Here is a 24,323-nt window from a genome sequence, read left to right as displayed (position 1 = left end):
CAGCGCCAGCCCAAGAGCTCCCAGTAACAGTGCCAACCCAAGAGCTCCCAGTAACAGTGCCAGCCCAAGAGCTCCCAGTAACAGCGCCAGCCCAAGAGCTCCCAGTAACAGTACCAACCAAAGAGCTCCCAGTAACATTGCCAGCCAAACAGCTCCCAGTAACAGTGCCAACCAGAGCTACCAGTAACAGTGCCAGCCCAAGAGCTCCCAGTAAGAGTGCCAGCCCAAGAGCTCCCAGTAACAGCGCCAGCCCAAGAGCTCCCAGTAACAGTGCCAGCCCAAGAGCTCCCAGTAACAGTGCCAACCAAAGCTACCAGTAACAGTGCCAGCCCAAGAGCTCCCAGTAACAGTGCCAGCCCAAGAGCTCCCAGTAACAGTGCCAACCAAAGAGCTCCCAGTATCAGTCCAGCCAAAGAGCTCCCAGTAACAGTACCAACCAAAGAGCTCCCAGTAACATTGCCAGCCAAACAGCTCCCAGTAACAGTGCCAGCCACAGAGCTCCCAGTAACAGTGCCAACCAAAGAGCTCCCAGTAACAGTGCCAGCCAAAGAGCTCCCAGTAACAGTGCCAGCCAAAGAGATCCCAGTAACAGTGCCAGCCAAAAAGCTCCCAGTAACAGTGCCAGCCCAAGAGCTCCCAGTAAGAGTGCCAGCCCAAGAGCTCCCAGTAACAGCGCCAGCCCAAGAGCTCCCAGTAACAGTGCCAGCCCAAGAGCTCCCAGTAACAGTGCCAACCAAAGCTACCAGTAACAGTGCCAGCCCAAGAGCTCCCAGTAACAGTGCCAGCCCAAGAGCTCCCAGTAACAGTGCCAACCAAAGAGCTCCCAGTATCAGTCCAGCCAAAGAGCTCCCAGTAACAGTACCAACCAAAGAGCTCCCAGTAACATTGCCAGCCAAACAGCTCCCAGTAACAGTGCTAACCAGAGCTACCAGTAAGAGTGCCAGCCCAAGAGCTCCCAGTAAGAGTGCCAGCCCAAGAGCTCCCAGTAACAGTGCCAGCCCAAGAGCTCCCAGTAACAGTGCCAGCCCAAGAGCTCCCAGTAACAGTGCCAACCAAAGCTACCAGTAACAGTGCCAGCCCAAGAGCTCCCAGTAACAGTGCCAGCCCAAGAGCTCCCAGTAACAGTGCCAACCAAAGAGCTCCCAGTATCAGTCCAGCCAAAGAGCTCCCAGTAACAGTACCAACCAAAGAGCTCCCAGTAACATTGCCAGCCAAACAGCTCCCAGTAAAAGTGCCAGCCACAGAGCTCCCAGTAACAGTGCCAACCAAAGAGCTCCCAGTAACAGTGTCAGCCAAAGAGCTCCCAGTAGCAGTGCCAGCCAAAGAGATCCCAGTAACAGTGCCAGCCAAAAAGCTCCCAGTAACAGTGCCAGCCAAAGAGCTCCCAGTAACAGTGCCAACCAAAGAGCTCCCAGTAACAGTGCCAGCCAAAGAGCTACCAGTAACAGTGCCAGCCCAAGAGCTCCCAGTAACAGTGCCAACCAAAGAGCTCCCAGTAACAGTGCCAACCAAAGAGCTACCAGTAACAGTACCAACCAAAGAGCTCCCAGTGACAGTACCAACCAAAGAGCTCCCAGTAACTGTGCCAACCAAAGAACTCCCAGTAACAGTGTCAGCCAAAGAGCTCCCAGTAACAGTGCCAGCCAAAGGGCTCCCAGTAACAGTGCTAACCAAAGAGCTCACAGTAACAGTGCCAACCAAAGAGCTCCCAGTATCAGTCCAGCCAAAGAGCTCCCAGTAACAGTACCAACCAAAGAGCTCCCAGTAACATTGCCAGCCAAAGATCTCCCAGTAACAGTGCAAACCAAAGAGCTCCCAGTAACAGTGCCAGCCAAAGATCTCCCAGTAACAGTGCAAACCAAAGAGCTACCAGTAACAGTGGCAGCCAAAGGCCTCCCAGTAACAGTGCCATCCAAAGAGCTCCCAGTAACAGTGCCAACCAAAGTGCTCCCAGTAACAGTGCCAGCCAAAGAGCTACCAGTAACAGTGCCAGCCAAAGAGCTCCCAGTAATAGTTCCAGCCAAAGAGATCCCAGTAACAGTGCCAGCCAAAAAGCTCCCGGTAACAGTGCCAGCAAAAGAGCTCCCAGTAACAGTGCCAGCCAAAGAGCTCCCAGTAACAGTGCCAACCAAAGAGCTCCCAGTAACAGTGCCAGCCAAAGAGCTCCCAGTAACAGTGCCAGCCACAGAGCTCTCAGTAACAGTGCCAGCCACAGAGCTCCCAGTAACAGTGCCAACCAACGAGCTCCCAGTAACAGTGCCACCCAAAGAGCTCCCAGTAACAGTGCCAGCCACAGAGCTCCCAGTAACAGTGCCAACCAAAGAGCTCCCAGTAACAGTGCCAGCAAAAGGCCTCCCAGTAACAATGCCAGCCAAAGAGCTCCCAGTAACAGTGCCAACCAAAGTGCTCCTAGTAACAGTGCCAGCCAAAGAGCTCCCAGTAAAAGTGACAACTACAGAGCTCCCAGTAACAGTGCCAGCCAAAGAGCTCCCAGTAAAAGTGACAACCAAAGAGCTACCAGTAACAGTGCCAACCAAAGAGCTCCCAGTAACAGTGCCAGCCAAAGAGATCCCAGTAACAGTGCCAGCCAAAGAGCTACCAGTAACAGTGCCAGCCAAAGAGCTCCCAGTAACAGTGCCAGCCAAAGAGCTCCCAGTAACAGTGCCAGCAAAAGGCCTCCCAGTAACAATGCCAGCCAAAGAGCTCCCAGTAACAGTGCCAACCAAAGTGCTCCTAGTAACAGTGCCAGCCAAAGAGCTCCCAGTAAAAGTGACAACCAAAGAGCTACCAGTAACAGTGCAAACCAAAGGCCTCCCAGTAACAGTGACAACCAAAGTGCTCCCAGTAACAGTGCCAGCCAAAGAGCTCCCAGTAACAGTGCCAGCCAAAGAGATCCCAGTAACAGTGCCAGTCACTGGACTGCCATAAAGGTAATAACCGCAAGTCCCCATGCCAGATATAGTGAGTTTACAATAATCACAACCCCCATAAGTGACAGCCACAACTTTTCAAGATGTAACTCCTCTGCTCACCCACCTGAAAACACATCGTCTAATAATGAGCCAAAAAAGGGGGGAAGGGGGTGGGGATATGTTGGCTCTATACAAGTAAGGATGATCATTTTTGACATTCAGTGGACACTTTCATCTAAATTTTGGTTTATGTCATGACATCCAAACATGACATACCCCTCCGGAGTGCCCCTTTAATCTGCCTTCTCGGGGTCTCGTCATTCAGTTCTAGTGTATCAGGCGAGACCGTAACGTGCAATCTCCGGCTGTCACTCGTCACTTCAGACCTCGTCTGAGTCGGTAACTCAACCATGTCATTTCTGAAAACAGTAATTTACCCTTTTCTGAAAGAAAATATATAATCGTCTGAGTAATCCGAGCCCCGGCCAGAAGACGTACGCCGAGCATTTCCCTGTCAGCGCTGCCCCGGCCTTCCATCAGATGCTCATTAATTGCGTAGGAAGTGAAGTGGCGCGTCCACATGGCGCTTATGTGACGGAGCGATCCCCTGTGTGGCTTCCCTCTCATGCTTCCTTTCGGGTTATATATTCCACCTTTGTTATACTGGAAGAATAAGTTGTCGCGAAGAGGCAGTGTAACCAACGCTCCCCGGGATGAAAGATGGACACGACTGGTCATAGGTGATGCCGAAATTATCAGGACTGGTGTATCTAAGTCTATCGTGTGAGATTGTCCAACGAAACTAGTCCTTGTAGTGCAAAAACTGCCACTATAGAGATGTATCAAGAAGGCACCATATGGCGGCACAATGCCCACTGGTCTGTATCATGGAAGCATAGCGACTGTGTTTGATGCTGTGCAGGGTCCCTGTGCATTGCTTTACTGCTATCTTTATCTTATGCTGTATTACAGAGGTATCATATAGGCACCATATGGCGGCATAGTGCCAACTGATGCATAATATGAAACATTAGGGCCTCTTTTTGCTACTGTGTAAGGTCCGTGCACATTGCTTTACTGTTATCTCAACTTGGTGCTATATTACCGAGATATCGCAAAGACACCATATAGCGGCATAGTGCCCACTGGCCTGTATTATGGAAGGATAGGGACCGTGTTTGATGCTTTACAGGGTCTCTGTACATTGCTTTAGTGCGATCTTTATCTTACTTTGTATTGCAGAAGTATCTTATAGGCACCATATGGCAGCATAGTGTCCAGCAATATATAGTATGGAAGGATAGGGACTGTGTTTGATGTTGTACAGAATGCCTGTACATTGGTTTAGTGCGATCTTCATCTTGCGCTGTATTACAGAGGTATCCTATAATAAGCACCATATGGCGACATAGTGTCCAGCAGTCAGTAATATGGAAGGATAGGGACTGTGTTTGATGCTGTACAGGATGTGTGTACATTGCTTTAGTGCGATCTTTATCTTGCGCTGTATTACAGAGGTATCATATAGGCACCATATGGCAACATAGTGTCCAGCAGTCTGTAGTATGGAAGGATAGGGACTGTGTTTGATGCTGTGCAGGGTCCCTGTACATTGCTTTACTGCGATCTTTATCTTGCACTGTATTACAGAGGTATCACATAGGCACCATATGGCGGCATAGTACCAACTGATCCATAATATGAAACATTAGGGACTCTCTTTCCTACTGTGTAAGGTGCCTGCACATTGCTTTACTGTTATCTCCATCTCATGCTATATTACAGAGGTATCATGAAGGCACCATATGGCGGCATGGTGACCATGGGTCCGTAATATGAAACCAAAGGGACTCTTTTTGCTACTGTGCAGGGTCCTTGCACTTTGCTTTACTGTTATCTTCACTTTGTGCTATATTACGGAGATATCGCCAAGACACCATATGGCAGCATATTCCCATCGGTCTGTAGTATGGAAGGATAGGGACTTTGTTTGATGCTGTACAGGGTCCCTTCACATTGCTTTACTGCTATTTTTATCTTATGCTGTATTACAGAGGTATCATGAAAGCACAGTATGGCGGCATAGTGCTGACGGGTCTGTAACATGGAAACATGGTCACTCTGTTGGTTGCTGTACAGGGTCCCTGCACATTGCTGTACTGTGACCTCCATGCCGTGCTGTATTAGAGAGGTTATGGCAGCACAGAGAACATGGGTCAGTAATATGGAGGCATAGGGCATGTGGTCGGTGCTGTACAGGGTCCCTTCACTTTGCTTTACTGTTCTCATTCTCACGCTATGGCACATAGGTGTCATGGAGGGATTATAGGATGGCACAGTGTCTACAGGTCTGTAATGTGGAGGCATAGGGTAAATGTTTGGTGCTGACATTGTTCCTGCTTTACTGTTATTTCTATCTTGCAATATATTACAGAAGTATCATAAAGGCACCATATGGCGGTATAGTGTCAATCCATTCATAAAATGAATCAATTGGGACTATTTTTGCTATTGTGTAGGGTTCCTGCAGATTGCTTTACTGATATCTCCATGCCATACTATATTACAGCAGTATCATTAAAGCACAGTATGGCGGCATAGTGACCATGGGTCTGTAATATGGATGCATAGCTACTCTCTTGGTTACTGGAGAATCTTCCTGCACATTACTGTTATGTATATTTCATGCTATATTAGAGCAGCATCATCGAGGCACCATATGGCGGCACAGTTACTATGGGTCTGTAATATGGAAGCATAGTCACTCTGTTGGTGTCTGTACAGGTTCCTTGTGCAATACTGTTATCTCCATCTCAGGCTATATTACAGAGGTTTCATGGAGACACCATGTGGCGGCATGCTGCCCACAGGTCGGTGACATGGAACCATAGGGACTCTATTTGGTGCTGTACAGGGTCCTTTTAGATTACGGTTATCTCCATCTCAGGCTATACTACAGAGACATCATAGAGGCACCATATGGCGGCACAGTGCCCACAGGTCGGTGATATGGAACCATAGGGACTACATTTGATGTTGTACAGTGTCCTTTTAGATTATGGTTATCAATATTTCACACTATATTACAGAGACAACATAGAGTCACCATATGGCGGCACAGTGCCCACAGGTTGGTGACATGGAACCATAGGAACTACATTTGATGTTGTACAGGGTCCTTTTAGATTATGGTTATCAATATTTCACACTATATTACAGAGACAACATAGAGGCACCATATGGCGGCACAGTGCCCACAGGTTTATGATATGGAACCATAGGGACTGTCATCTCCATCTCATGCTATATTACAGAGGTATCATAGAGGCACCATATGGCGGCACATTGCCCATGGCTTTATATTATAAAAGTCACTCTTTTGGTTGCTGTATAGGGTCCTTGCACTTTACAGTTATCTCCATCTCAGGCTATATTAGAGAGACATCATGGAGGCACCATATGGCGGCACAGTGTCTGTGACATGGAACCACAGGGACTGTGGTGCTGTATAGGGTTCCCACAGTGCCTGGACCATTATGCTGCCTGATGTGCTCCACTATATGTATTATTACATGGGATAATAAAGCCGCACATCATCCACAATCATCAGCCATCCTCATAGGAGACGCACAGCAGGCTTTCTTCTCAGGCTGTTCCGTGTGTTGCAGGTGGACTCTGCCCCGGCTCCGCCGATCCATGTTTGAACAAGCCGTGTCCCGAGGATATGCAATGTGTGGGGTACGAAGTCAGCCGGAGACCATTCATCTGCCAGTGCCCACCAGGCAAACTCGGAGAATGCTCAGGTAAAATCCATTATTCACAGGATATCTCCGACACGGACAGAAGCTTTTAACATTTACTTTTATATCAAAGGATTACAGAATTTCTTTATTCCGGAGCCCAAAGGTAGTAAATAAGACTAGGGCGAGAGAAACGGCGCCGTCAGGATGGGGTGGAAGGTTAAGCGTATAGCCGTCCGAATGTAGTACCGTACTAATGTCACAGTAAGCCCCGTGCGTCCCGTATGAAGAGGCTCAGGAACCATGTGGGGTCATAATATCCAAGAAGCGCCCAGCCATCCGAAAAATGGGACAACTCCATCCACATGCCCCATCAGGCTCTATATCATAGAGGGGAGAGTTCCACCCAAAGACACCCATATATACCACGTAGAAACTATATGACCCCCTCATCAGCCAAACCCGTAGAGGATGGTCCATATTACGGTATATGGATGTCATCACTACACTTACGTATAAGATCAGTGACGTATACAGTCCCGCCACGCTACCATCAGGAGACCGGGTCATTTTTGCTAACTTTTGACTCACAAATTACCCGGACAATTCCTACATGTTAGTAGGAATAAGCTGACCATAAACTGATCGCTAACTGAACCACTGATGGGAGATCGAGAGATTAGCTGTAATTAGTGAGGGATGCTTTTAGGAAGTGTTCAGTTTTCCCACAGTGCCCCCGCAGGGAGAGTGAAGAATTACACAGTACTCATTCATATGAATGGAATGTCTGTGTATCACGGGACATAACAGGTCTTCTAAACAATTAGAAAATGAAAATTTTTCGGGCGTATGAAAATGATTTTTTTTCTATACTAGACATTCCCTTTAAATCCGCCAAACAAATTTGTATGAATGAATACAGTATATTTCCTCATTATTTTCAGGACACACTTCACTAAGTTTTGCTGGAAACAGTTACATCAAATACCGTGTCTCCGAGAACAGCAAGCGAGATGAATTCAGACTGGGCCTGAGAATGCGGACTCTGCAGAACAGCGCCATCATCATGTACACAAGATCCAACCCCTGCATGATCCTGAAGGTAAGTCCGTGGTAAAAATCGGCTACAAATCACAACCGTACCCCACATTATACCTATCGGGCCATGTACAACTCTGGACGACACCTTTGCCTTTTAAAGATCTGAACCCCAAATTCTCTCTTCTGCTCATGTGCAACTTTTGGCCAATTACATAAAGCAGTAGAAACCCTGTGATTGGAAAACCCTTCCATTTCGTTGCTCTCCATCAGGACCAGAAGTGATCACGTCCCGACCACCAATCATCTGTCGCTTGATGTCAGAGGTCAGGTAACTGGTGGTTGGGATTTTATCACTTCCAGTCCCATTGGAAAGCATGTGATCAGTGGGAGATTGTAGTGCTATTATTTCTTTCTTCTAGGATCCCTAACCTCTGATTTCTATTTAGAAAACCTCTTTAACGTTTCAATATATATATTTTTTATAGAAATCAGAGCTTTTATTCCACCTCCAAATCCCCTGAACTGACAGAGTTAAAAAGAATCTATCAGCAGGGTTTTGCTATATCTTAGAGCAGTATAATATAGGGCAAGAGAGCCTGATTCCTGCAATGTGTCACTTACTAGACTGCTTGGCGCAGTTTTGATAGAATCCCTGTTTTCTCTGCTGTAGATGTAGCAGTGTGTATAACCCCACCCACACCACTGATTGGCAGCTTCCTGTGTACATTGTCAGCAAGCTGCCAATCAGTGATGGGGGGTGGGGTTACACACATTAGCTTGACTGTCTGGCACCTGCAGTGATAATCTCATGCTAATAAAACACTGATTGTATGGAAACTACAACACACCGCCTAATAAGTGACACATCCCTGGAATCAGGCTAACTTGCCCTATATTATGCTGCTCTTAGATTAAATAGCAAAAACCTCCTGACAGATTCCTTTTAAATGCTAAAATTCTGTCTACTTGCACTCACCACTAGGGGGAGCATTAGAGCTGACAAGTGAACCCAGTAAATGACAGGGACCATCTGATTATACTGTTAAATGGTCATTATTCCAGGAAAACTCGTTAATGAAAAAGAAAAGACGTTCGAACTGTACTAAAAGAAAAGCCATTTGAGGAAGTGTTCGTCGACGGCTTACTTTCATGTACCCTTTAAGAACACGTGCACGAGCCGAGAGTGTGCATGTGTACGGAGAAGTCGGGAGGAATAGCTCGCTCTATTCACTCGTTATGAATCATGACGACCTCAGCTATTCTACGTCAATTTGTTTCCTCTTTCCGACTGATTTTTTCAATTGTTGGTTTTGGATGCTGAGGATGAGTAACACAATAGATCTCTACCATTGGAGGAGTGATTATTAATAGTTCGAATAATATGTTCCAGTCCCTGCAGCTGCATGTCTCGCGAAGACTCTAAACATATTATTTGTGCATGCCGAAGACCCGAGCATGCTCAGATAACGCCTTATCTGAACACGTTCGCTCATCATTAATTATTCCCAGTAATCCAGGCCGGTTGTGTTCCTGCAGTCTGCGGGGACTCGTCACATAGTGATCTAGATGAATGTTCCCAGATTTCACCAATGTGCCGCGCAGCGCCGATTCCTGTGATGTCCGCTTTATTCCCATACTCTGTGTGTCGCCTATAACCTAAAATCATACGTGCCATTCATCAGAGAAAACAGCTATTGGCTGAGGTGTAAATAAAGCATCGCCATATTACGGTGTAATTATACACACGCGGTATGTGGAAAGTCACAGGCGGAGGTCTCCGAAATTACATGCTTTATTATATGAGTCTCCCTCGTCCTCCTCCCACCTCGTCCTGTCTAATTAATTATTATGTCTAACCGCCACTGAGAGAACGAGATCAGGGACCCCTTATAATAAGAAATATGATGGTTTCTGATTTTCGCTCCTGAATTGCCTTAATAAGACTTTGGGAAACTTTTTAGTTTTACCATCCTTTGTCAAGTTTTTGCTATATTTAATAGAACAATACGATATAAAGATTCTGTATCGCTATTATTACATCCCATTTAATTACCCTATTAGGATACCCAGCCATCGAATACTGGGGCACCCCTCTGATAACCAGAGTGAAGATTTAGGCTAAGTTCACACTAGGCGTTTTTGCTGCAGTTTTTATGCAAATTTTCAGCTGCGTTTTACAGTAACAGCAAAGCCTATGAGATTTTGTGCTTTGCTTGTTTTTTTGCACAATGCAGCAAGTCACTTCTTTCAGCGTTTTTTCACCCATTGAAATTAATTGGTGGTGAAAAAACGTAGGTACCAGGTTTGGCTGCCTTTTTTTGTGCCAAAATCTGATTCCATAGAATAGGACACTAAACTTTATCAGCATGCTCACAAGACAAATCTAGCATGCCAAAGCCGCACGCAAAAACGCAAGAAAAAACAAGGAAAAAATGCTTTTTTTTTCTGCAGCTCAAGTTTTGCTGCAGAAAAAAAAAAACCGCTGAAAAAACGCCTAGTGTGAACTTACTCTTAATGTGCCAGCAGATCCTGTTTTGTAGATATTTATTTGAATTTGTGCCATGTAATGGCAGATGGCACTGAAGGCTAACTGTACTGCTGGTTCCCTGGAGCCTGTTGATTGTAGTTTCTTCTGTGGGGAGGTTTTCTATGAGGTTGAGATCTGGAGACTGGCTAGGCCACTCCTGGACCATCATATGCTTCTTACGAAGCCACTCATTCGTTGCCCTGGCGGTGTGCTTGGGATCACTATCATGTCGAAAGACCCATCCACATTTCATCTTCAATAGCCTTGCTGATGGAAGGAGGTTTGCACTCAAAATCTCACAATACATTCATTCTTTCATGTACATGGATCAGTCTTCCTGGTCTCTTTGCAGAGAAGCATCCCCAAAGCATGATGTTGCCACCCCCATGCTTCACAGTAGGTATGGTGTTCTTTGGATGCAAACTCAGCATTCTGTCTCCTCCAAACACGACAAGTTTTGTTTCTACCAAACAGTTCTACTTTGGTTTCATCAGATTTTATGACATTCTCCCAATACTCTTCTGGATAATCCAAATGCTCTCTAGCAAACTTCAGATGTGCCCGGACATGTACTGGCTTAAGCAGGGGGACACGTCTGGCACTGCAGGATCTGAGTCCCTGGTGGCGTAGTGTGTTACTTATGGTAGGCCTTTGTTACAGTGGTCCCAGCTCTATGCAGGTCATTCACTAGGTCCCCCATGTGGTTCTGGGATTTTTGCTCACCGTTCTTGTGATCATTTTGACCCCAAGGGGTGAGATCTTGCGTGGCGCCACAGATCGTGGGAGATTATCATTGGTCTTGTATCTTCCATTTTCTTATTATTGCTCCCACAGTTGATTTAATCACACCAAGCTGCTGGCCTATTGCAGATTCAGTCTTCCCAGCCTGGTGCAGGGCTACAATTTAGTTTCTGGTGTCCTTCGACAGCTCTTTGGACTTCACCATAGTGGAGTTTGGAGTGTGACTTTTTGAGGGTGTGCACAGGTGTCTTTTATACTGATAACAAGTTCAAACAGACGCCATTACTGCGTAATGAGTGGAGGACAGAGGAGCCTCTTAAAAAGGAAGTTACAGGTCTGTGAGAGCCAGAAATCTTGCATGTTTTTAGGTGACCAAATACTTATTTTCCACCATAATTTGCAAAATAAATATTACCAAATCAGACAAGGTGATTTTCTGGATTTGTTTTCTCATTTTGACTCTCATAGTTGTGGTCTACCTATGATGGCAATTACAGGCCTCGCTCATCTTTTTAAGTGGGAGAACTGACTAAATGCTTTTTTTGCCCACTGTATACAGTATATAATCCGCCTAGCCTTCTGTTTTTATGGTATAAAGGTTTTTTATGTTTACCAAACCGAATAAGTGAAAAAAGGGGAAAAATCCAACCCGCGCCTTCTGTCTCCTGAGACTGCAGAACCGCTGTATCCTTCATCCCCCTTGCAGACTCTTTGAAGGTTTTCTAAAAAGCTTTTGTATGTAAATTGCTAGTCTGCTGCAGAACAGCGAGGCAGCACTCGGGGCGTTTAGGTCATTACAAGTAATTAAGGCTTGAAACTGTATTTTCCTGTGTTTAACTTTCTTTACACCAGAGTAGGATAAAGTCTAAAGACTGCAAGATTGGGTGCATTTAAAGAAAAAGGCGGTAGATGGTAGACTCAAGCAACTGTCACTATAGTCACAAGGACGGGGCATTTTTGAGTTCTTTCCATAGAGGTGTCCCATGGTTATGCCATGAGATGTTTGGAGAGAGGGTTATCCATTGATTGGTGCAGGACTTCTGTCTACGGGAAGTGACAGGATGGCAAGTACAGTACAGTGCGGCTCTTCAACAAAAAAAATGTCGGATTTGGAAATACATTACAAAAGAAGGAAAGAGGCCTAAAGAAATGTCCAAGGGGGTGGATAACTGACAAAGGGTCGTGAAAGAGCAAAACCTTGAGAGGGGTTAGTTTCATTTTTACTATGGTTCCCCGTCTGTACTATGTATATACTCGCCTCCAGCTACCTGTAAATAGAGAAACGATTGCTATGCCCATGTTAGAACATCCTCAAAACTGAGGACACCATGCTCATCTTTGGGGTGGATTAGTCCCTCATTACAGAACCAAGAATTTGTATTGTGGAATTGTGAAGGTTTTAGACTCCCAATTCTGCCACAGGCCAATTAATTAATTACTGGGAATCTCAAGAATGAAATTATGTTACTCTGCAAACATTCAGGAAAGCAAAGAGAGATGATATGTACAGGGCCATTATTAGTATTAAAATCCCCCTCCCCAAGTCCAGCAGACGGGACTCAGTTCTTCAGTTAAACTAGAAGATGCACCAAACTTAGTCTTATTTAAAGAGATCTTCTCACCTTCTGTCTCTAGGAGCACCCTGCTCCTCTGTCTCTAGGAGCTCACTGCTCCCATCTATAGGAGCGTACTGCTCCCCTGTCTCTAGGAGCTCACTGCTCCCATCTATAGGAGCATACTGCTCCCCTGTCTCTAGGATATCACTGTCCCTAGGAGCGCACTGCTCCTCTGTCTCTAGGAGCGCCCTGCTCCCCTGTCTCTAGGAGCTCACTGCTCCCATCTATAGGAGCGTACTGTTCCCCTGTCTCTAGGAGCGCCCTGTTCCCCTGTCTCTAGGAGCGCCCTGCTCCCCTGTCTCTAGGAGCTCACTGCTCCCATCTATAGGAGCGTACTGCTCCCCTGTCTCTAGGAGCGCACCGCTCCCCTGTCTCTAGGAGCGCACCGCTCCCCTGTCTCTAGGAGTGCACTGGTCCCCTATCTCTAGGAGCGCACTGGTCCCCTGTCTCTAGAGCGCACTGCTCCCCTGTCTCTAGGAGCGCACCACTCCCCTGTCTCTAGGAGTGCACTGGTCCCCTATCTCTAGGAACGCACTGCTCCCCTGTCTCTAGGAGCACACCGCTCCCGTCTCTAGGAGTGCACCGGTCCCCTATCTCTAGGAGCGCACCGCTCCCCTGTCTCTAGGAGCGCACCGCTCCCCTGTCTCTAGGAGCGCACCGCTCCCCTGTCTCTAGGAGTGCACTGGTCCTCTATCTCTTTTTTTTTAATTTAAGTAGATTTTTATTTAGAATAAACATTACATTATCCACCATATTTCAAAATGTTACATACAAAATTTTCCAGTTTTAGAAACCCCCAACATTCCCAACAAATCCCACCCAGCCCCCAAAGGACAGCTCATCTCCATTAGAACTTCTCTATCAAAATATTAATGAATTGATTAATCTTTAGTCCACTCAACTCACTTAAGGCCGCCTAATCATCCAGCAATTTTCACCAGTCAAAGGCCTTTAGCTTCCCATTCCCTTTACCTACCCTACCCCAATTCAATCCACGGAGACCACATTTTATCGAACGTTTCTGTTTTCCCGCGTCTCTTGTAAACTCCCTTTTCCAACTTGAGGCCGTGCTTTACATATTGAAGGAATTCACCCCTCGCAGGCGGTTCCTCCTTAATCCAGTTCCGTGCTATCACTTTCCTAGCCATATATAATAGCCTAGCAATTGCAATCTTCCAGTTGTAATCCACTCCAATTTCATCCACATATCCCAATAAGCAAACTATCGGATCCCTCGGAACCCTACATCTATACGCTCCTTCCACACGACTCAGAACCACCAACCAAAAAGCAGCCAATCTCGGACACGTCCACATCATATGATATATTCCGGCATTCACAGTCCTACATCTCGGGCACTCAGAGTCGGCGCGCAACCCCTCTCTATGCAGAACTTCCGGAGATTTATAGACTCTATGTATGATGTAAAGTTGCGACAGCCTATACGGTTCACTTAATGACACTCGTGGAACCCACTCCAACACCGACTCCCAAGTCTCATTCTCCATTGGGCCTAAGGGTACCGTCACACAGTGGCATTTTCATCGCTACGACGGCACGATTCGTGACGTTCTAGCGATATAGTTACAATCTCGCAGTGTCTGACACGCAGCAGCGATCAGGGACCCTGCTGAGAATCGTACGTCGTAGCAGATCGTTTGAAACTTTCTTTCGTCGCTGGATCTCTGTTATGGTTCTCAATGGCAAGAGAACATAGCCCAGCAAACATAGAACTAGCTCTTGGAAGGATGGAAACTAAACTGACCATGAACTAAACCTGCCGCACAACTAACAGTAGCCGGGTAGCGTAGCCTGCGTTTTATCCCTAGACGCCCAGCGCCGGCCGGAGGACTAACTAATCCTGGCAGAGGAAAATATAGTCCTGGCTCACCTCTAGAGAAAATTCCCCAAAAGGCAGACAGAGGCCCCCACAAATATTGGCGGTGATTTTAGATGAAATGACAAACGTAGTATGAAAATAGGTTTAGCAAAATTGAGGTCTGCTTACTAAATAGCAGGAAGACAGAAAGGACACTTTCATGGTCAGCTAAAAGCACTATCAAAACACCATCCTGAAATTACTTTAAGACTCTAGTATTAACTCATAACATCAGAGTGGCAATTTCAGATCACAAGAGCTTTCCAGACACAGAAACGAAACTACAGCTGTGAACTGGAACAAAATGCAAAAACAAACAAGGACTAAAGTCCAACTTAGCTGGGAGTTGTCTAGAAGCAGGAACATGCACAGAAAGGCTTCTGATTACAATGTTGACCGGCATGGAAGTGACAGAGGAGCAAGGCTAAATAGCGACTCCCACATCCTGATGGAAACAGGTGAACAGAGAGGATGATGCACACCAGTTCAATTCCACCAGTGGCCACCGGGGGAGCCCAAAATCCAATTTCACAACAGTACCCCCCCCTCAAGGAGGGGGCACCGAACCCTCCCCAGAACCACCAGGGCGATCAGGATGAGCCCTATGAAAGGCACGGACCAAATCGGAGGCATGAACATCAGAGGCAGTCACCCAAGAATTATCCTCCTGACCGTATCCCTTCCATTTGACCAGATACTGGAGTTTCCGTCTGGAAACACGGGAGTCCAAGATTTTTTCCACAACGTACTCCAACTCGCCCTCAACCAACACCGGAGCAGGAGGCTCAACGGAAGGCACAACCGGTACCTCATACCTGCGCAATAATGACCGATGAAAAACATTATGAATAGAAAAAGATGCAGGGAGGTCCAAACGGAAGGACACAGGGTTAAGAATCTCCAATATCTTGTACGGGCCGATGAACCGAGGCTTAAACTTGGGAGAAGAAACCCTCATAGGGACAAAACGAGAAGACAACCACACCAAGTCCCCAACACAAAGCCGAGGACCAACCCGACGCCGGCGGTTGGTAAAAAGCTGAGTCTTCTCCTGGGACAACTTCAAATTGTCCACTACCTGCCCCCAAATCTGATGCAACCTCTCCACCACAGCATCCACTCCAGGACAATCCGAAGATTCCACCTGACCAGAAGAAAATCGAGGATGAAACCCCGAATTACAGAAAAAGGGAGACACCAAGGTGGCAGAGCTGGCCCGATTATTGAGGGCAAACTCCGCTAAAGGCAAAAAAGCAACCCAATCATCCTGATCTGCAGACACAAAACACCTCAAATATGTCTCCAAGGTCTGATTCGTCCGCTCGGTCTGACCATTAGTCTGAGGATGGAAAGCAGACGAGAAAGACAAATCTATGCCCATCCTAGCACAGAATGCTCGCCAAAATCTAGACACGAATTGGGTACCTCTGTCAGAAACGATATTCTCCGGAATACCATGCAATCAGACCACATTTTGAAAAAACAGAGGAACCAACTCGGAAGAAGAAGGCAACTTAGGCAGGGGAACCAAATGGTCCATCTTAGAGAAACGATCACACACCACCCAGATGACAGACATCTTCTGAGAAACAGGAAGATCCGAAATAAAATCCATCGAGATGTGCGTCCAGGGCCTCTTCGGGATAGGCAAGGGCAACAACAATCCACTAGCCCGAGAACAACAAGGCTTGGCCCGAGCACAAACGTCACAAGACTGCACGAAGCCTCGCACATCTCGAGACAGGGAAGGCCACCAGAAGGACCTTGCCACCAAATCCCTGGTACCAAAGATTCCAGGATGACCTGCCAACGCAGAAGAATGAACCTCAGAAATGACTTTACTGGTCCAATCATCAGGAACAAACAGTCTACCAGGTGGGCAACGATCAGGTCTATCCGCCTGAAACTCCTGCAAGGCCCGCCGCAGGTCTGGAGAAACGGCAGACAATATCACTCCATCCTTAAGGATACCTGTAGGTTCAGAATTACCAGGGGAGTCAGGCTCAAAACTCCTAGAAAGGGCATCCGCCTTAACATTCTTAGAACCCGGCAGGTAGGACACCACAAAATTAAACCGAGAGAAAAACAACGACCAGCGCGCCTGTCTAGGATTCAGGCGTCTGGCGGACTCAAGATAAATTAGATTTTTGTGGTCAGTCAATACCACCACCTGATGTCTAGCCCCCTCAAGCCAATGACGCCACTCCTCAAAAGCCCACTTCATGGCCAAAAGCTCCCGATTCCCAACATCATAATTCCGCTCGGCGGGCGAAAATTTACGTGAGAAAAAAGCACAAGGTCTCATCACGGAGCAATCGGAACTTCTCTGCGACAAAACCGCCCCAGCTCCGATTTCAGAAGCGTCGACCTCAACCTGAAAAGGAAGAGCAACATCAGGCTGACGCAGCACAGGGGCGGAAGAAAAGCGGCGCTTAAGCTCCCGAAAGGCCTCCACAGCAGCAGGGGACCAATCAGCAACATCAGCACCCTTCTTAGTCAAATCAGTCAATGGTCTAACAACATCAGAAAAACCAGCAATAAATCGACGATAAAAGTTAGCAAAGCCCAAAAATTTCTGAAGACTCTTAAGAGAAGAGGGTTGCGTCCAATCACAAATAGCCTGAACCTTGACAGGATCCATCTCGATGGAAGAGGGGGAAAAAATATATCCCAAAAAGGAAATCTTTTGAACCCCAAAAACGCACTTAGAACCTTTCACACACAAGGAATTAGACCGCAAAACCTGAAAAACCCTCCTGACCTGCTGGACATGAGAGTCCCAGTCATCCGAAAAAATCAAAATATCATCCAGATACACAATCATAAATTTATCCAAATAATCACGGAAAATGTCATGCATAAAGGACTGAAAGACTGAAGGGGCATTTGAAAGACCAAAAGGCATCACCAAATACTCAAAGTGGCCCTCGGGCGTATTAAATGCGGTTTTCCACTCATCCCCCTGCTTAATTCGCACCAAATTATACGCCCCACGGAGATCTATCTTAGAGAACCACTTGGCCCCCTTTATGCGAGCAAACAAATCAGTCAGCAGTGGCAACGGATATTGATATTTAACCGTGATCTTATTCAAAAGCCGATAATCAATGCACGGCCTCAAAGAGCCATCTTTCTTAGCCACAAAGAAAAAACCGGCTCCTAAGGGAGATGACGAAGGACGAATATGTCCCTTTTCCAAGGACTCCTTTATATATTCTCGCATAGCAGCATGTTCAGGCACAGACAGATTAAATAAACGACCCTTAGGGTATTTACTACCCGGAATCAAATCTATGGCACAATCGCACTCCCGGTGCGGAGGTAATGAACCAAGCTTAGGTTCTTCAAAAACGTCACGATATTCAGTCAAGAATTCAGGAATCTCAGAGGGAATAGATGATGAAATGGAAACCACAGGTACGTCCCCATGCGTCCCCTTACATCCCCAGCTTAACACAGACATAGCTTTCCAGTCAAGGACTGGGTTATGAGATTGCAGCCATGGCAATCCAAGCACCAACACATCATGTAGGTTATACAACACAAGAAAGCGAATAATCTCCTGGTGATCCGGATTAATCCGCATAGTTACTTGTGTCCAGTATTGTGGTTTATTGCTAGCCAATGGGGTGGAGTCAATCCCCTTCAGGGGTATAGGAGTTTCAAGAGGCTCCAAATCATACCCACAGCGTTTGGCAAAGGACCAATCCATAAGACTCAAAGCGGCGCCAGAGTCGACATAGGCGTCCGCGGTAATAGATGATAAAGAACAAATCAGGGTCACAGATAGAATAAACTTAGACTGAAAAGTGCCAATTGAAACAGACTTATCAAGCTTCTTAGTACGCTTAGAGCATGCTGATATAACATGAGTTGAATCACCGCAATAGAAGCACAACCCATTTTTTCGTCTAAAATTCTGCCGTTCACTTCTGGACAGAATTCTATCACATTGCATATTCTCTGGCGTCTTCTCAGTAGACACCGCCAAATGGTGCACAGGTTTGCGCTCCCGCAGACGCCTATCGATCTGGATAGCCATTGTCATGGACTCATTCAGACCCGCAGGCACAGGGAACCCCACCATAACATCCTTAATGGCATCAGAGAGACCCTCTCTGAAATTCGCCGCCAGGGCGCACTCATTCCACTGAGTAAGCACAGCCCATTTACGGAATTTCTGGCAGTATATTTCAGCTTCGTCTTGCCCCTGAGATAGGGACAACAAGGCCTTTTCCGCCTGAAGTTCTAACTGAGGTTCCTCATAAAGCAACCCTAAGGCCAGAAAAAACGCATCCACATTGAGCAACGCAGGATCCCCTGGAGCCAATGCAAAAGCCCAATCCTGAGGGTCGCCCCGGAGCAAGGAAATCACAATCCTGACCTGCTGAGCAGGATCTCCAGCAGAGCGAGATTTCAGGGACAAAAACAACTTGCAATTATTTTTGAAATTTTGAAAGCAAGATCTATTCCCCGAGAAAAATTCAGGCCAAGGAATTCTAGGTTCAGATATAGGAACATGAACAACAAAATCTTGTAAATTTTGAACTTTCGTGGTAAGATTATTCAAACCTGCAGCTAAACTCTGAATATCCATTTTACACAGGTGAACACAGAGCCATTCCAGGATTAGAAGGAGAGAGAGAGAGAGAAAGGCTGCAACATAGGCAGACTTGCAAGAGATTCAATTACAAGCACACTCAGAACTGAAGGAAAAAAAAAAAAAAAAAAATATTCAGCAGACTTCTCTTATCTCTCCTTTCTCTGTCAATTAATTTAACCCTTTTTGGCCGGTCAAACTGTTATGGTTCTCAATGGCAAGAGAACATAGCCCAGCAAACATAGAACTAGCTCTTGGAAGGATGGAAACTAAACTGACCATGAACTAAACCTGCCGCACAACTAACAGTAGCCGGGTAGCGTAGCCTGCGTTTTATCCCTAGACGCCCAGCGCCGGCCGGAGGACTAACTAATCCTGGCAGAGGAAAATATAGTCCTGGCTCACCTCTAGAGAAAATTCCCCAAAAGGCAGACAGAGGCCCCCACAAATATTGGCGGTGATTTTAGATGAAATGACAAACGTAGTATGAAAATAGGTTTAGCAAAATTGAGGTCCGCTTACTAAATAGCAGGAAGACAGAAAGGACACTTTCATGGTCAGCTAAAAGCACTATCAAAACACCATCCTGAAATTACTTTAAGACTCTAGTATTAACTCATAACATCAGAGTGGCAATTTCAGATCACAAGAGCTTTCCAGACACAGAAACGAAACTACAGCTGTGAACTGGAACAAAATGCAAAAACAAACAAGGACTAAAGTCCAACTTAGCTGGGAGTTGTCTAGAAGCAGGAACATGCACAGAAAGGCTTCTGATTACAATGTTGACCGGCATGGAAGTGACAGAGGAGCAAGGCTAAATAGCGACTCCCACATCCTGATGGAAACAGGTGAACAGAGAGGATGATGCACACCAGTTCAATTCCACCAGTGGCCACCGGGGGAGCCCAAAATCCAATTTCACAACAGATCTCCCGCTGTCATCGCTGGATCGTTGTGTGTGACAGCGATCCAGCGATGCGATCGCTTGTAACCAGGGTAAACATCGGGTTACTAAGCGCAGGGCCGCGCTTAGTAACCCGATGTTTACCGTGGTTACCAGCGTAAAAGTAAAAAAAAACAAACCGTACATACTCACCATCTGATGTCCGTCAGGTCCCTTGCCGTCTGCTTCCTGCTCTGACTGTCTGCCGGCCGGAAAGTGAGAGCAGATCACAGCGGTGACGTCGCCGCTGTGATCTGCTTTCACTTTACGGCGGCACTCAGTCAGAGCGGGAAGCAGACGGCAAGGGACCTGATGGACATCAGATGGTGAGTATGTACGGTTTTTTTTTTTTTACTTTTACGCTGGTAACCACGGTAAACATCGGGTTACTAAGCGCGGCCCTGCGCTTAGTAACCCGATGTTTACCCTGGTTACCAGCGAACCTCGGCATCGTTGGTCGCTGGAGAGCGGTCTGTGTGACAGCTCCCCAGCGACCACACAACAACTTACCAACGATCACGGCCAGGTCGTATCGCAGGTCGTGATCGCTGGTAAATCGTATAGTGAGACGGTACCCTAAGTCTCTCTCCCACTTAGCTCTCGCTTTTATAGGAAAATCTAACAAGTATGTATGTAGAAGGTCCGTATACAGGGTGGAAATAACCCCCCTTGTAGTCCCATCACCACACACATATTCCAATACTATATCTTCTTGGATCTTAATGCCCACTCCCCTGTTCTGAGCTCCAAACGCATGTTTCATCTGTGCATATTGATATTCCGCAGTGGGTCTCAGTCCAAAATCTGTCTGTAATTAGGAAAAAGATTTCAACACTTGTCGTTGAATTATCTGATGCACATAATAGATTCCCTTAGACTGCCACTCTGGCAGTACCCCCAATGCCGCAAACTCCCGTAAGTTGTTATTAAACCATATCGGTGAGAATCTAGTTAGTCCCGTAACCCCCCGAATCTGCCTCAATCTGTTCCACACTTTACATATCAAAAGCATAGTTGGGTATAATTTCCCCAAAGCCCCCAAGGAGCCATCCCCCAGACACTGCACCACTGGACGTCGGTTTGTCACCCCCTCCATCAAGTGTTGTACTGCACTGGATGACGTCTCACGCGCCCAGCCCTTCAAATGCTGACTCTGGGCTGCAAGAAAATACACTTCAGGGTTAGGCAAAGCCAAACCACCATCTTCCTTGGGTCGCTGAAGCGTCTCCAGGCCAATACGTGGATATTTCCTCCCCCATATCAAACCTCTAAATTGGGAATTAATCTGTCGAAATTTCCCCCGTGGAATCCAAACTGGTGCGTTATGAAGGATATATAATATTTTGGGCATCAACACCATTTTAATAAGATTAACCCTACCTACCACTGAAAGATGTAACTTATTCCAAGCATCCACTTTTGTCTTAAGCACACCCAGGACAGGAGTCAGATTCCTATGTAAAAAATCTGTAACTGGCACCGAAATCCATATCCCAAGGTACTTAAAATGAGATGCCACCCTAAGCCGCCCCTCCCCAGAGGCTCACTCACATCATCTCCCACGCCATCTACCTTAAACAGAACCGATTTACTCCAATTTATCATCAACCCAGATAAGGATCCAAATCTCTCAATAATCCCAATGGCCCCACTCAAGGAATCATCCGGGTCAGCCAGAAAGAGCAAAATATCGTCCGCGTATAACGCTATCTTTTCCTCAACCCTTCCATACCTAAACCCAGGGACTTCAACAGACTGTCGAATCTTGGCGGCCAGGGGCTCCACTGCCAGAGCAAACAAAACAGGCATCCCTGTCTCGTGCCTCTAGCCAGCTTTATAGGTTGAGATAGCTCCCCGTTTACCCTGATTCTAGCCACCGGCAACGAATACAGCAGTTGAATCCAAGAGACAAACTGCGGTCCAATACCCATACACTTCAACACCTGCCATAGATATCCCCACTCGACACTGTCAAACGCCTTATGGGCATCCAAGGACGCAATAACTCTCTGGCCACAGTTATCAGACTTCAGCTGTAGATTCATAAACAACCTCCGCAGATTAACCGCTGTAGATCTATCAGGCATAAAGCCAGACTGATCCGGATGCACCAGATTAGTGATGACACAAGACGGTCCTCTATCTCTAGGAGCGCACTGGTCCCCTGTCTCTAGAGCGCACTGCTCCCCTGCTGTTGTGAATTTACCTTTTGGCTCCCTCTAGTGGCTACTAGTGATTTGACTCTGGGTATGTCATTCATCCCTTGTATGCTCACCTGGGTCGTTAGGTCAGGGGTGTTGCTATATAAGCTCCCTGGACCTTCAGTTCAATGCCTGGCAACGTTGATATCAGAGCTAATCTGTAGTGCTCTTGTCTACTGATCCTGGTTCCTGCTTGATTCAGCTAAGTCTGCTTTCTTGCTTTTTGCTATTTGTTTTGTTTGCATTTTTGTCCAGCTTGTATATAATCTGTTTCCTGACCTTGCTGGAAGCTCTAGGGTGGCTGGTGTTCTCCCCCCGGGCCGTTAGACGGTTCGGGGGTTCTTGAATCTCCAGCGTGGATTTTGATAGGGTTTTTGTTGACCATATAAGTTATCTTACTACATTCTGCTATTAGTAAGTGGGCCTCTCTTTGCTAAAATCTAGTTCATCTCTGTGTTTGTCATTACCTCTTACCTCACCGTTATTATTTGTGGGGGGCTACTATCCTACTTTTGGGGTCTATTCTCTGGAGGCAAGAGAGGTCTTTGTTTTCCTCTTCTAGGGGTAGTTAGTCCTCCGGCTGGCGCGAGACATCTAGCGACCAACGTAGGCATGTTCCCCGGCTACTGCTAGTGTTGGCGTTAGGATTAGATATATGGTCAACCCAGTTACCACTGCCCTATGAGCTGGATTTTTGTACGTCGCAGACTTACTTGTTTCTCTGAGACCCTCGCCATTGGGGTCATAACAGTTTGCCAGGCCAGTATTAAATGTTAAATGCATTGCAGAAGCGGGATTATAAGAAAGAAAGTTCTGAGGTTTTTTTTCTCTCTCTCATTTTTTTTTTTCTTTTCCCCTTTACCTCTGAGTGGCTTGTGTTTGCTGCAGACATGAATGTCCAGACCTTGATTACAAGTGTGGACCAGCTTGCTGCTCGTGTGCAGGGCATACAAGATTATGTTATCAGAAGTCCTATGTCAGAACCTAAGATACCGATTCCTGAACCGTTTTCCGGAGACCGATTTAAATTTAGAAATTTCAGGAATAATTGGAAATTGTTTTTGTCCCTGAAACCCTGTTCATCTGGAGACTCCGCTCAGCAAGTAAAAATTGTTATTTCTTTTTTACGGGGCGACCCTCAGGATTGGGCCTTCTCGCTGGCGCCAGGAGATCCGGCATTGGCTGACATTGATGCGTTTTTTCTGGCGCTCGGTTTGCTTTATGAGGAACCCAATCTTGAGATTCAGGCAGAAAAGGCCTTGCTGGCTATGTCTCAGGGCCAGGACGAGGCTGAAGTGTATTGCCAAAAATTTCGGAAATGGTCCGTGCTGACCCAGTGGAACGAGTGTGCATTGGCTGCTAATTTTAGAAGTGGCCTCTCTGAAGCCATTAAGAATGTGATGGTGGGTTTTCCCATTCCCACAGGTCTGAATGATTCTATGGCCCTGGCTATTCAAATCGACCGGCGGTTGCGGGAGCGCAAAACCGCTAATTCCCTCATGGTGTTGTCTGAACAGACATCTGATTTAATGCAATGTGATAGAATCCTGACTAGAAATGAGCGGAAAATTCATAGACGCCAGAATGGCTTGTGTTACTACTGTGGTGATTCTACACATGTTATCTCAGCATGCTCTAAACGTCTTACTAAGGTTGTTAGTCCGGTCGCCATTGGTAATTTGCAACCTAAATTTATTCTATCTGTAACTTTGATTTGTTCACTGTCATCGTATCCTGTCATGGCGTTTGTGGACTCGGGTGCTGCCCTGAGCCTTATGGATCTGTCATTTGCCAAGCGCTGCGGATTTGTTCTTGAGCCATTGGAAAATCCTATCCCTCTTAGGGGTATTGATTCTACGCCATTGGCAAAAAATAAACCGCAGTTTTGGACACAGGTTACCATGTGCATGACTCCCGAACATCGGGAGGTAATACGTTTTCTTGTTCTGCATAAAATGCATGATTTGGTTGTTTTGGGTTTACCATGGTTACAGACCCATAATCCAGTCTTGGACTGGAAGGCTATGTCAGTGTCAAGTTGGGGCTGCCATGGAATTCATGGAGATTCCCTGCCCTTGTCTATTGCTTCTTCTACGCCTTCGGAAGTTCCGGCGTATTTG

At 46.5% G+C, this 24,323-nt stretch overlaps 1 protein-coding gene across 8 annotated transcripts in view; it reads left to right on the top strand.

Annotated features, from left to right (window-relative positions):
* FAT3 (FAT atypical cadherin 3) overlaps positions 1–24,323 on the top strand; it is a 711,071-nt gene that overhangs the window by 647,088 nt on the left and 39,660 nt on the right. For all 8 annotated transcript variants that reach the window (XM_077298543.1, XM_077298546.1, XM_077298544.1 and 5 more), the window contains 2 exons: positions 6,581–6,715; positions 7,597–7,754. In XM_077298543.1, the coding sequence (XP_077154658.1) occupies positions 6,581–6,715; positions 7,597–7,754 (293 nt within the window). The remainder of the gene's footprint in view (positions 1–6,580; positions 6,716–7,596; positions 7,755–24,323) is intronic.

This window comes from Ranitomeya variabilis, chromosome 3 (genome assembly GCF_051348905.1).
Source record: "Ranitomeya variabilis isolate aRanVar5 chromosome 3, aRanVar5.hap1, whole genome shotgun sequence".
Lineage (NCBI taxonomy): Eukaryota > Metazoa > Chordata > Amphibia > Anura > Dendrobatidae > Ranitomeya > Ranitomeya variabilis.
This window is presented reverse-complemented; position numbering and strand designations above follow the sequence as displayed.